We start from the raw sequence: 14,651 nt of genomic DNA, 5'->3' as shown, positions 1-14,651 counted from the left end.
GTGCTGAGGGCCCTATCCTGGGACCATGATTTGACTTCTAACACCATTGTATCCTACCTGTCTGAGCCAGTTAAATAGGTGTTTCTCTGCTCAGTATTACAAGACCTACATGACTTAGGAGGGTTCAACTCATTGGGCGTGTCTACACATTCACTACTGTGCTAGTAACATAGTTACTGCATATTAAGTTTAATACTTGTATAATCAATAACTAAATTATTGCACAGTAACTGGCATTACTGCACAGTAGTGCCAGTGCACACCTTTTTAGTGACACTACTGCACAGTAGCCTAATACTATGCAGTACCGTAATAGCATTGTTTGAGCTGTGAAGTACTACGATGCAGTATTATTAGGCTATTGCTCAGTTAGCATCTCGTGTAGATGTGCCCACTGAGATGAAGAAGCCTGAAAATGATACCTGCTGAAGTCACTTATCCCTTACAAAACTTTTAAAATATGGTCATATATATGAATTCCTCATCTGCAAAAATGGGAATAATAGCACAACCCCAATTCACAGGGTATTGTGAGGATAATGCAGTGAAGACTGAGAGGTGCTCATATCCTACAGTGATGCCCAGGAGAAACAGTAAGAAATTTCTCTCACCATAGCTACAGATTATGGAACAGACTAAAATAAGATTCTGGCCAATATTTTGTCTGCAGTTGGCCCCTGTAAAGCAAAATTAAATAAAGCTCATGATAGTGGTGACTAAAACAAAAAAATTTGGCCAGAAATGTCAAGTTCCATATTATTCAGTTAGAACTCAGGGTACTACAGAGAAAATGTAGGACCTGGTCCTTCAAAATTACTTCTGTGACAAGTCATTAAGCTTGTGAATAATCCAGTGGAGGTCAATGGTATTGCCTGTCTAAGATTTATAGGACAGAGCTCTTAGTTAGCACTGTGTAGGGGGATATGCTGTTAAATTAGAAGAATACATAAGCTAACTTGAGCCACAACTCATGCTTTATGACCCTATAGATAGAGATTGTCAGCTCTACTGTAAATTTTGCCAGAGCAAAGCACTGTCAAATTCAGCCATCCCACCAACAGTGCACAAAAATTCAACAGCAGAGTTGCTTAAGGCACATCCCATAAGAATGCAAGTGGGCAATATGTTTTGAAAGCAGTCTACTTCCTCAGGCTTTCAGGGATTATAATGACACAGACTTCCAAATCACATAATTTTGCCTTTTCCATTTACTCCTGTGACAACGTGAGACCAGGGCATACTAACTTTGTAAACCAATGCAACTAAAACGAATACCTAAAATGGAAGCATTACAAATAAATACATAACATTAAAATGACATCATGAAAAATGTATGCTATAATGTTAGTAGAGTAGTAATGTAATTTTTTTATGGGCTATGTAAATAGACCTCAGAATATATAGAACGTAGGACATCCTAAAATAAAAACTCTAATATCGTTCAACGTTCTAATCTTTACAGTACAATGATTATAAAAGAAGTTCTTGTGGTTCATTTTGAATCACATTCCTTTATTTGCTGTTATTTCTTTTTTAATTGGACCTATAGGAGCTAGGACAAACTACTTAATGGGTGGCTACTAATACACAGGCCATCACATAAAACACCACAAACATGTGATAACATAACATTGAAGAGATTTTAATGAACACAGGCTCATTAGGCTGCTTACAAATGTCAAAAAAATGAAAAAAAAACAGCACTTTACCAGAAGAGGAAGCATGTTAGTTCATCCCAGCTTCCCAAGATTTGTATAGATCAGACTTTTCAGCGGGGCTTTTTGGCGCTTTTATCTAATAGCTGATTCAATCGGCTACTAGATAAAAGTGCTAAAAAGCCCTACTGAAGTGTGCAATCTATACAAATGTTGGGCATGCCAGGTCAAAGTAACGTAATGCCTCTTCTGGGTATGGGGGTGCCGAGCTTAAAATAAGGAACTGGATTTTTTTTCACATCTGTAATCAGACTAAATGTAGTATTATCTAACTTAGTTTTAAAAGAGGCTACCTAGAACCCAGGAAGATAAGAGCTGCTTAAGATCTAATTTAGAACCAACATGTTTCAAGTTCTAAAAATCGAGAGCAAATAGTGTCATTCTTAACCTTCCTCACTTAAAAGGTCACTATGACATGGGAAAGTTGGACACAGGTAAGTAAAAATGAAAATGAGGAAGCTCTGGAGGATCCAATGGGATTTGAGGAACACCCTTGTCAAAGTACAAAATAGGCAAACCTGTGCATGCCCTTTCTACAGACCTAAGAGCTTCTGATTTCAAACTCTCTAGTTATGGACATTAAAGAAAACCAAAAAACAACAACAAAAGCTTTTCTAATTTTCATTTGTGCCTTTAGAACTCCAAGACATGATTGAGCATTGGCTGTAAGTATACATAGCAGGTCGAATATGGTCCTGAAAAGAATAATTTCAGAATGACTCCAGACATAATTTGGCTGCATGTGAGCAGATGATGGGCCAGCTTCTCATGCTGTTGTTCCAATACCATTCTTTTTGGTGTTCCAGATTTGAGACTCTTTAGAGAAGAAGCTGCAAATGATGTCAAATTCATTATTATATTATGTAAATATCACTAACATCACTAAAAATGAGCCAGGATGGAACTGTTAGGAAGTAGGGCATCCACAGAAACAGGCCCCACCTCCTATAGTTCCTATGAAGTATATAGAGTTTAGGAACAATATAAAATCTGCTGATCCCAATTTTCATATAATTCATGGGAGATCTTATGAGTTTTTCTTATACTTTATGGAACATTTTGGAACAAAATCCTCTCCATTTTCTCCTGAGAGCTTTCCTGTTATGTGTAACACGATGCATCTACACGTACGCTTCACTGCCAAGTTGACTAATTAGGTCCAAAGTAAAGTATCACAGGATGCATCTAATGCATTAAGGCACTTTTCCTAATGTGCCTTAAATTTAGTACCTCCAATATGAGGTACTAAACAAATGTGCTTTAGGCTGCCTTAATACGCAATAAAGAAAGCACGTGCTTTTTAAGAGATGCTTAATGCACAGTGGCCTATTTAACTGTGCATTAGCATAATAGCACAGTTTTTACATGACACTTTAATGTGCATTAAAATAGGCTACTGTGCATTAAAGTGCATGTGTAATTGCACCCACAGTCTACATGTGTGCCAGTATTAGTGTGCAGTATATTAATTAACTCCTCCAAAATGCACATGTAGACAGTGACAGGGGTTGGCTGGGGCACAAGGGTGCAAAATGCGGGGGCTGCCTGGTGCCACTTCAGCATGCTTATGCTACAGCTAGCCCCTCCACCACCTGATGCTGCAAGCCAGAGCCCAGGGCTAAACTCCCAGGTCCCCTGCCAGCCCAGGGCTGTTCCTCCCCCAGCTCAAATCTCTGGGGTCCTGGGCATATGTGTAAATGCTACAACTAGGAACTGTTTTTCTCTGACACAAACTGAGCCGGAGTTTATCATGTCACCTTAAGGTGCTGACAGAAGTGATATGTGTTGCATGGTCAGCCCATTGAAAGTGCTCTACAGCCATGCACTGACAGAAGAGCATGGTTGCAGAGCACTTTAAAAGTGCCTGAATGAATGACAAATTGACTCTCATTTAATGACTGTTCAGATAAAGGCACTCCAACGCAAAGTAACTTAATTAAGTTCTGTTTGTCCCTGCCCAGGAGCACGGCTGGGTTGATGCAGCTCAGCCCCATCCCCAGTGCTGTCATCAGTATGGGAAGGGGAGAAGGCAAAGGGAGGAACTCTAGTCTAGGGTTTGCCCAGCTTGTACTAGAGTGGTGGGTGGGTAGATTGGAGCCCTCCCAAGGTGGGGGACTCCAATCCACCCACTTCCCCCTCCATGCAGGCTGGGCAAATCCAAGAATGGAGTTCCCTCCCCGACCTTCTCCCCATTTCCATCCTGATGACAGCACCAGAGCGACAGATGGGGAAGGGGCTAGGGGTGCAAACATGCAGCCTCTGTCTACTGGATCAGCTCTAAAGTGGAGCTCAAGTCCACCCCCCAGCCCCAACTGAACAGTGAACGTCTGTTGGGTTGGGGGAGGTTGCTGTATATCATGACACTTCATGTGAAGTGCCATGATTTACAATAGAGAGCTGCAAACCTGTCAGTAACGCTAATGGCACATGTAGATGCACCTGCAGATACCTAAACAAAATCTATTAAGATACTAAGCCTATTAACCAAAACAAATATATGTATTTAAAAATACTGGAAAGCTGGGACAGGAATGGATATTAAGGAAGAAATATTACATAAGGAAGAAAGTTGTCTTTGTTCCTTGACTTGTTCCTGTTCCTTATTTAATTTATTTATATTTTAATTCCTATCTATACTTTTGGAAGAACTCTTCAGAAACTGATACATTTCTTGACATTCAGTGGAAGGATAATATTGGTTTTAATTTTCATAGAACAAGGTAAAAAATCCAAGTTATGCAGGGTATATGCAAGAGTAGAAGAGGAATACATTTCTCAAGGCTGTTAAACTCACACTGAACATAAATGCATTAGGAGCATGGCTGCTAAACTGTGTCAATATCTCATCACTACTAGTTTCCTGCTGGCAGTCAGGATATCTGAGAAGTTATGATATGGACAGTAGTAATAAGTGACCTCTTCAACCTGGCACAGATTCAAAAAGGATTATAATTCTTCATACACAAAATATTATTCAGTGTGTACCCTTTCCATTTCTTTCTCAGGCTATCATTAAATGCCAACCCCCTGGCAAATACATAATTCATGGACAAAAAAGTTAAAAGGAAAACAGAAGTAAGCTTCTGAAACTCAGAATCAAACATTTCTGCCAGGCTGAGCAACTTTGGGGATGGGGCAGAAAATTCCCCAGGAGTCCATTGCACAATTACCAGCTGCTGGAACTGCCCTGTGCCATTTTAACAATAAGCCGAGACTAGGCAGGGTGCAGGCCCAGGTCCCAAACTGAGAGCCTTGGCTGCCCAATGCCAAAAGAAAAGCTCCCTAGAACCCAAAACTTTAGGGTGCCTCTACATGTGTGGGGAGGCTGCTCCAATAATCTGTAATTACTGCATGTCAGAACAGATTCAATCAAGTCTGCTGGAGCATGCTAATTAGCACCGGGTGTGGTAGGGGTGCGTTACATGTAGCAATCCTCTAGCTTTGAAATTAGCTTTTCTTTGTCCCTGGCTTTCCTGGCTCATCCATAGCACCCCCACCTCAGAGAGCTCCTTATTTGCTCAGTTCCTGGGACAGGAGATTTTCCTCCTTAAATGTGGAGATCAGACTGGCAGCGTCCCAGACAGTATGGTAGACAGTTCCTCTTCAAAACCAAGTGTCTTTATTATGCCATCACTACTGTTCCCTCTGTCCTCCTTAAGAATCCTACTTTCTTCCCCGTGGCTCCCTTAGAGCCTCCTTTTCTTCTCCTCAGGCACAGTGTGCCTCATTATCAGCAAACTCTAATAAAAGTATAGTAGTCAACCCTGGGACTAACACTCAGGTAATAACATGAAATACTGTTATCACTCAGGAAAGAATCAGAGGGCATATTCCTGGGCCTTCTGCTAGTTCCAAACTGTTAATTTCCTCGGCTTGAAAAGGGCAGCTAGATGTCCTGTTCTGAAACCATCTACAGTAAAGGATCTACTCACTACAGTGAGCCCTCCAAAGTGTTCCCCCACAAGAAATCCATTCCATAACTCACCCTACTTAGACCCTACTATCACAGATGTATTGTACATTTTCTCAGCTTTTTCATTTTATATACTGAGAACCTGATCTGGAGAGGTTAAACTGAGATCCAGACCTTCATACCTGGCTCCTGATGCATGTGTAAAGTAGGAATTATCTTCATAAAAGTTGGGTAGGGCAAGCGAATAGTTAATCTGTAAAAGCTTCTGCACAGGTCTACACAAGTGATTTATTGTCCATGGCTACAAGATGAAGGAACTGGACATAAGGATTCCTTCCATGGCCTGATGCCCACATTCAGCCTGCTCACCCAAAACCCACACACCATTTCTACAGGACAGGAATCTGTCTTTAACTGCTCCTGTATCTTGTGATCTAGTGGTGTAGTTATACATTGCACCATAAGTTTGCACTTCCACAGGGGTTTTATTGGCTGTGTGGCAACACTGCTTGCAAAATGTAAGGCTATATCATAGATTCGTAGATTCATAGACGTTAGGGTCGGAAGGGACCTCAATAGATCATCGAGTCCGCCCCACTGCATAGGCAGGAAAGAGTGTTGGGTTTAGATGACCCCAGCTAGATGCCTATCTAACCTCCTCTTGAAGACCCCCAGGGTAGGGGAGAGCACCACCTCCCTTGGGAGCCTATTCCAGACTTTGGCCACTCTAACTGTGAAGAAGTTCTTCCTAATGTCTAGTCTAAATCTGCCCTCTGCTAGCTTATGGCCATTATTTCTTATAACCCCCAGAGGCGCCTTGGTGAGTAAAACCTCACCAATTCCCTTCTGTTCCCCCATGATGAACATATAGGCTGCCACAAGGTCGTCTTTCAACCTTCTCTTGCGGAGGCTGAAGAGGTCCAGGTGCTCTAGTCTCTCCTCATAGGGCTTGGCCTGCAAGCTCTTAACCATACGAGTGGCCCTTCTCTGGACCCTCCTTTTGGATTACGATAGAACTTCATTCCTACTTCTTCCTTTTGTCCATCCATGGCTGTCCATGTTGTCTATATCTCCTATCCTTGATGTGGCACTCTAGGCATGTACCAAACCCACTGAATTTGGCTTCTAAAAATATTTATAACCCAGATTCTGAAAACCTCCACTTTTTCATTGTGCACAGGGTCATTTTTCTCTGCTTGTTTCCTTCCTTCCATGTAGATGTCTCTGACTACCCCGAAAAGGTGTAGCTGGGGAAACAGCTTCCTCAGATAGGACTTCAGAGCAGACAGATGTAGTGAAGTCTAGATAATGCTTGTGAATTTTAATGCAAGATAAATTGAGCCAAGACATTTCTCAACAACGTGGTTGCCTTTGTTTACTTGCCAAAGTGCAGCCGATTTTGCCTGGTTAAGCAGACTTTAAATTTTATGTACAACGAGTAAGAACCATCACAACAACATATTGTTAGTGATCATAGCATTAATTTTTCTGTTCATCTGGAGGGACTTAAGAAACCCCAGTGAATATACCACTACATACAAGTAACACAACTTCCAAAACATTAATTACTAAATCTTCCATGTGCTGCTTCCTTTCCTTTTATCTTCATTATTAATGTACAGTAATATTCAATAAGCCATTGCATCATCTTAACTGATAACTGTTAAATGCCACTCAATGGCAGCAAATATAAATTTATTTTTCTTTCCTCAGGTTGGGGTGATTAAACCAAGTTTTATTTATACAGTGCCAATTCCCTGACTTAAAAGAGATCCAGATAAATATTATAATTGCCAAATATTATTTGATAACACTGATGAACAAGTGTAAAGTAAATTAGCCTGGTTCTGGCTAAAAAGTTAACATAAAGCTTAAAGACATCTTTGCAGTTAGTAAGAAAACCTGTAGGTTTCACCCAACAATCCACTTTACAAAGAATGCCTTTTTGGCTTTTGCTAATTTCTTTTATGAGTAGTATTTTAAGCAGAAGGCAATGATTTCATTTGGTATCTGCCCATTGGCTCATGATTGCTTGGGTACTAGCAAAGACAAATATTGCAGCTTCAAAGGTGCTTCTATGGGAGTGATTTCTGCTACCTTTTTCAAGCAGATGGTACAGTAAAATCCCAATTCAGAATGCAAATGGAAAAGAGACTGGGACAATAAAGTAAGGAGCCAATAAGCATTACATTTTAGGAATGCTTGTTTGGAGACAAAATATATGTTTTGGATAGTATTTATATTTAATATTTCCTAATATATGGTGTTTTAATCTAATTTAAATTCTGGTACAGATTAGGGGCCTTTTCAGCTTTATGCCAGCATAACTCCTTTGTGTTCAGTGCAGTTGCTCTGTCTATAACTGAAGTAAAGTGGTGGTGAAACAGGGGCTCAGTATTCTAGTTCTAATAAGCAGAAGGATATTAGTCTTGTAAGCACTGATCTGTATTATTATTTTCCTTATAATATACAAGGTATGTTAATGGAATATTTTTGAAGGATTTTTCTTCTTTGAAATAGAATAGGAAGGATACTTACCAAGGGACCTGGTGGGCCATCTTGACCTGGAGCTCCAGGTAACCCTTGTTCTCCCTATAAGAAGCAAACCATTAGGTTTTCTTCATAAGAAGATATATAAAAGTGATATGGTAGGAAAAGAACAGAGTGTGCAATGTACTCACCACAGGGCCAGGAATACCGCGGAGACCCTCTGGGCCAGATTTTCCTGCAGGTCCCTGGGGACCAACTGGACCTGTTTTCCCAGCAGCACCTTCTGAACCAGGCTCACCCTACAAAGAACCACATATCTGGTTAGAAGCAGCATTAGTGAAATTGAATATGTCAGGGTCTGCATAGGTGAAAAAGCAGGAAGTCAGGCTCCAAATGCTTTTTTATTACTTTCCTCTGGACCCACTCAGTCTGAATCTGCATTCCTTTGAGTAAAAAGTCCTGTCTCCTGGATGAACATCACAACATCCCTTGAATGGTGAGGACAGAGTCATTCTCCCCGTTCTCTACTTTCATGCCTAGATGAGCCAGGCCTACTTTTGTTAATACTGAATACACTGCACCATCAAATACCTCTAGAAGTGGGGGAGGGGGTGTCTCTACACTGCCTCCAAGTTCAGGTTATGCTTTAAAGAGAGAAATAGGCACCACTACTATGTGACAATAAGCAAATTATTTTTGTAATGTAAATACTAAACATGGCTCTTAATTTGTTTCTTTACAGTTTAATTACGATGACTTTGGTAGGGTTTAAATATCACATATTCCATGTACAGTAAATAGCTTAAAAAGTAGGAAGCATTTTAAAATGCTTTTTGCATTTCCATTCATGTAACATAATCTTGGGGTTTTTGTTTTGTTTTGTTTTTTACCTTTGCACCTTTTTCACCTTGCCTGCCCTCAGCTCCAGATGCTCCAGGAGGGCCCTGTAAAGGTAGGGAAAGTGTGTTAGGCATGGCACAAACACTAGCTCATAACCAGTATAATAAAGTCATATAAAATATAACAAGACATTTTCTTATGAATCCTAGTATATCAGTAAATAATACAATTGACATTTGGTAATAATCTAAATGAAATTTATATCTTGATCCTCTTAGCGATAGGATGAAAAATATCAGTAAATCCTTATTAAACTTTTCCTTTATTTTTACATAGTTCATCTGGAGTTAGAACAGCTGCATTTAAAAGACAATGGATTACACTTAAACAGTGTAAAAATGAGAACTCAACAATCTGATGACAATGACATTCACAAAAATTAAGATAAAACTATAATTAAAAGTTGAACATTGGCTTAGATCGGCTCCTATCGAACTTCATAGGGATTTCATCATGGCTTTCAATTAAAATGTAAGCAGCAGCATCTTGTTCTGTTATATGGAGAATGGCACAATATGCGCTTCTTCACGCCCTGAGTTGTAGCTCCCAGTTCAAGTATAAATTCAATCTATTTATACTAAGGTTTAATTTAGCCCCCACAGTTTCACAGGATGCATTATTATGATGTATACTGATGCAAAGCTCTATTCACTTGAATTGAGGTACTGAGGATTTACATCCAATTTTAAACATTTAATTAGAGATATGCAAAGATTACTCATTCAATCCTGAAATGAAGCCATAGCTAGGGCAGAATGTAGGACCTACTATTCTCCCCCGTTGGTGTACAACCTTTGTGCCTGGACAGAAAAGTGAAGGACTGGATCTTTTCCCACTGAATGTACTGCAACCGGAATATAATTAACCCAGTTGTAATTTAGCTATGTGTTAACAGCAGTTATGCTTTTGTCATGGCCATCTATAATAACCATGAATAATAAGGGATACAGATTTACATACTACAGCACAATGTACCCAAACAGTATCATGGGGAATGGTATAGTACTGACTCAAAGGAACAAGAGAAATCTATTATGTCACCACTGCTACCAGCCCAGTCTGTATTCACATTTGTTTTTCATGCCTAATTGTCATGGATCCACACCAAAAAACAGGAACAATAATGGGATGCAGAGCACTTCATGCAGAGATATTTGTCCTGAGTTAGATTTATGTTTTCTCTTTTTCCAAAGCTAATGATAAGCTGTATTTATTTGTATCACTTTTATCGCTGCACAGAACTTGTTATTCTATGTGTATGTATCTATGCAATTTTGTGTCATAATTTAAGCAAAAGGTTATAGACAGGTCTCTAGTTAATAGCTATTTACATGTCAGAAAAAACTGTAGTATGCAGGCCTTATGGACAGGGCAAAAGATAAACTATTGAGTATCACATGTCAATTGTTTCAAAAGGGCAGGAGCAATTGCCCCCCTCAGACACATGACAGTAGGAGTAGTAGTGATCTGCATGCAAAGGGAAACATCAGCCTTACAATAACAAAAATATTTCAGGGAAATGGGCCATAACTAGGGGAATTCCAGATTTCCCTGGCTGGAGGAAAGTTTCTGGAGGATTTTCCTTAGCAAATGGAACAGTATTGATGGAGAGGGGGGCTGGATTCAACATATTTTAGGCATTGTCACTAAGGTAGTGGGGTGGAGGGAGGGGAGAAGGAGGAATTGGTCTTCGGCTTTTTCCATGGCTAGGGTAAAACCAGGACCCCTGCTATGAGAGATGGCAGAGTCAGCAGGAAGGCTGAGCTCTGGAAATTCTGACAGGACTCTGTAAGAACTGCGTAGCGGTTGCAATGCCAGAGCCCCTGCCACAGCCACTGCCTCTGCTTGTACCTGTGAGGTTTCTGTTCTGTGCAGGCAGGGCCACTCATCATTGAGGCTTCCACCCAGGTCCAGGTTTGGTGCTGTAGCAAGTATGGCTTGCAGGTTCCTTCCAGTGATGCCAGGTCGGGGACCACCTGCAGTGTGAGTGGTGCTTCCTGGTAGTATCTCTCAGGGAACAGGCAAGAGAGCTACAGGAAGAGGTGGTGAGGCTCCAAAGCAACCTCCACCATGAGGAGTTCATCGATTCAAGGCTGAAGGAGACCTGTGGGATTGTGGAGGAAGAACTGCCAGAGGCAGTGCTAGAGAAGGGAGAGGACATGGACTCCCAAGAGGGTGGAAGTTGGAAGCAAGCAGAAATTTTCATCTCCACCTGCATCAGTTCGTTTGGAGAACAGATATGCAGCCCTAGCAACAGAGAGGGAGGAGCATGTTGCATTGGTGGAGGAGGAGAGGCCAGGCCACACCAAGGTGGGAAGGATTGAGACAACCACCACCAAGAAGAAGCAACAGGTGGTAGTGGTGGTTGGAGACTCCCATCTCCAGGGGACAGAGGGAGCCATCTGCCAATCTGACCTGTTGTTTTAGGAAGTCTGCTGCTTGTCTGGAGCCCAGATCTAAGATAGCATGGAGTGACTACTGAGACTGATCTGGCCCTTTGACTACTACCCCATGCTGCTCACCCATGTGGGCATCAACAATACTACCAGGGAAGGTCCTGAGCAGATCAAAAATGACTACAGGGCTCTGGGTGCAAGAGTGAAGGGGACTTGGGCTCAGGTCATGTTCCCTTTAATCCTTCTGGTCAAGGGAAAAGGCCAAGCAGGAGTGGCTGCATCCTGCAGATCAATACCTGGCTGTACAGGTGGTGTCGCAAGCAAGATTTTGGCTTCATTGACCATGGGATGATGTTCCAAGAAGAAGGATTGCTGGAAAGAGATGGGATCAACCTGATGAAGAGAGGGAAGAACATCTTTGTAGATAGGCTTGCTAGCCCGGTAAGGAGGGCTTTAAACTAGATTCACCACAGGATGGAGACCAAAGCCCTGAGGCAAGTGGTTGACCTGAAGGAAGAGCAAGTAGGACAATATGGGACGTGTTCTCAGACTTCCTGAAGAATCAGGACAATTGACTAGTTACCTTAGGTGTTTTTACATGAATACACAGAACTTAGGAAATAAGAAGGAAGAATTGGAAGTCCTTGCACAGTCATGAACTAGGACATGATTGCAATAACAGAGACTTGGTGGGACAGCTGGCATGACTGGAGCACTGTCATGGATGGGTACAAACTGTTCAGAAAGGACAGGCAGGGGAGAAGAGGAGGAGGAGTTGCACTTATGTAAAAGAGCCATATGATTGCTCAGAGCTCCAGTATGAAACTGGATATAGGCCTGGCAAAAGTCTATGGGTTAGGGCCAGAGGGGAGAGCGATGAAGGTGATGTTGTGGTGTGGGTCTGCTATAGGCCATGAGACCAGAAGGAAGTGGTGGATGAGGCTTTCTTCAAGCACCTAGTGGAAGTTTCCCGATTACAAGCCCTGGTTCTCACGGGGGCCTTCTATGACCCTGACATCTGCTGGGAGGGCAATACAGCAGTGTGCAGGCAACCCAGGAAGATTTTGCAAAGTGTTGGGACAACTTTCTGGTGTAAGTATTGGAGACACCAACTGGAAGCTGTGCTCTTTTTGACTTCCTGCTCACAAACAGTGAAGAATTAGTGGGGAATGTAATAGTGGATGGCAACTTGGGCAGCAGTGACCACAAGATGATTGAGTTCAGGGTCCTGAGGAAAGGAAGGATAGAGAGCAGTAGAGTAAGGACCCTGGTCTTCAGAAAAGGAGGCTTTGATTTGCTTGGGAAACTAATGGGGCAGGATCCTCTTGGGAAGTCAGTCTGAGGGGAAAAGGAGTCCAGAAGAGATGGCTATACTTTAAAGAAGCCTGACTGAGAGTTCAGGAACAAACCATCCCATTGTGCATGAAGACTAGCAAGCATGGCCGAAGACCAGCTTGGCTTAGCAGGAAACTCTTCAGTAAACTAAATCACAAAAAAAGGAAGTCTATAAGAAGTGGAAACTTGGAGAAACAACTAGGGAGGAGTATAACAGCACTGCTTGGGCATGCAGGGATAAAGTCAGGAAGACCAAAATGCAACTGGAGTTGAAGCTAGCCAGGGATGTGAAGGGTAACAAGAACAGTTTCTATAAGTATGTCAGTAGCAAGAGGAGGATCAGGGAAAGTGTCGGTCATCTACTGAATGGGGAAGCGACCTTGTGACAGGGTGCAGAAAAAGTCTAAAGTACTCAGTGCCGTTTTCACCTCAGACTTCACAGGCAAGGTCAGATCCCAGACTACTGCAATGGGTGGCACAGTTTTGGGAGGAGGTGAGCAGCAAACAGGGGTGAAAGAAAAAGTTAGGGATGATTTGGAAAAGATGGAAATATGGGACCAGATGGGATGCACCTGAGGGTGCTACAGGAGCTGGCTAATCTGACTGCAGAGCCACTGTCCATCATTTTTGAAAACTCATGGTGATCAGGAGCAGTCCTGAATGATTGGAAAAGGGCAAACATAGAAAGGTAAAAAGGGGGAGTTCCAGGGAACTACAAACTAGTCAGCCTTACCTGAGTCCCTGGAAAGATCATGGAGCAGATCCTCAAGGAATCAATTTCTAAGCACTTGGAGAAGAAGGTGATTTGGAACAGTCAGCATGGATTCACCAAGGGCAAGTCAGAACAACATGACTGTCTTCTGTGATGAGATGACTGGTTTTGCGGATGCAGGGAGACCAGTGGATGTGGTATACTTTGATTTTAGCAAGGCTTTTGATATGGTCTCCCACAACATTCTCACAGGGAAGCTAAGGAAGTACAGACTCCCTGGATGAATGGACTGTTAGGTGGATAAAAAACTGGGAGCATTGGGCTCAGAGGGCAGTAATCAATGGCTTGATTTCTAGTTGGTAGCCGGTGTCAAGTGGAATGGCCCAGAGATCAGTACTGGGGCTGATTTTATTCAATGGCTTTATCAGCAACCTGGAAGATGGCATAGATTGTATCTTCAGCAAGTTTGCAGATGACACCAAGTTGGGGAGAGTAGTAGATACACTGGAGGGTTGGGCTAGGATTCAGAATGACCTGGAAAAATTGGAGGACTAATCCAAAAGAAATCTCATAAGGTTCAACAAGGACAAGTGCAAAGTCCTGCACTTAGGATGGAGCAATCCCATGCACCAGTACAGGCTGGGGGCTGACTATCTGGGCAGCAGCTCTGCAGAAAATGACTTGGGGGTTACAGGGGACAATAAGCTGAATATAAGCCAACATTGTGCCCTTGTTGCAAACAAGGCTAATGGCATACTGGGCTGAATTGGTATGTGTGGTTGCCAGCAAGTCAAGGGAAGTGATTATTCCCCTCTATTCAGCACTGGTGAGGCCACATCTGCAATACTGTGTTCAGTTTTGGCCTTCCACTACACAAAAGATGTGGATAAATTGGAGAGGGTTCAGTGGAGGGCAACAATAATGGTTCAGGGGCTGGGGTGTATGGCTTATGAGGAGAGGCTGAGGGAACTGGGCTTATTTAGTCTCACAGCCTTTAACTACCTGAAGGTAGGGTTTAGAAGAGCATGGAGCTAGACTGTTCTTAGTGGTGGCAGATGACAGAACAAGGAGCAATGGTCTCAAGTTGCAACATGAAAAGTTTAGGTTGGATATTAGGAAGAATTTTGTCACTAGGAGGGTAATAAAACATTGGAACAGTTTACCCAGAGAGGTTGTAGAATTTCCATCCT

General features: G+C 42.1%; 1 protein-coding gene across 5 annotated transcripts in view; it reads right to left on the bottom strand.

The window, feature by feature from the left end:
• COL11A1 (collagen type XI alpha 1 chain) overlaps positions 1-14,651 on the bottom strand; it is a 260,479-nt gene that overhangs the window by 15,535 nt on the left and 230,293 nt on the right. For all 5 annotated transcript variants that reach the window (XM_059728451.1, XM_059728453.1, XM_059728452.1 and 2 more), the window contains 3 exons: positions 9,009-9,062; positions 8,310-8,417; positions 8,167-8,220 (listed from right to left, as the gene is read on the bottom strand). In XM_059728451.1, the coding sequence (XP_059584434.1) occupies positions 8,167-8,220; positions 8,310-8,417; positions 9,009-9,062 (216 nt within the window). The remainder of the gene's footprint in view (positions 1-8,166; positions 8,221-8,309; positions 8,418-9,008; positions 9,063-14,651) is intronic.

Source organism: Alligator mississippiensis, chromosome 5, assembly GCF_030867095.1.
Source record: "Alligator mississippiensis isolate rAllMis1 chromosome 5, rAllMis1, whole genome shotgun sequence".
NCBI classification, from domain to species: Eukaryota; Metazoa; Chordata; order Crocodylia; family Alligatoridae; genus Alligator; species Alligator mississippiensis.
This window is presented reverse-complemented; position numbering and strand designations above follow the sequence as displayed.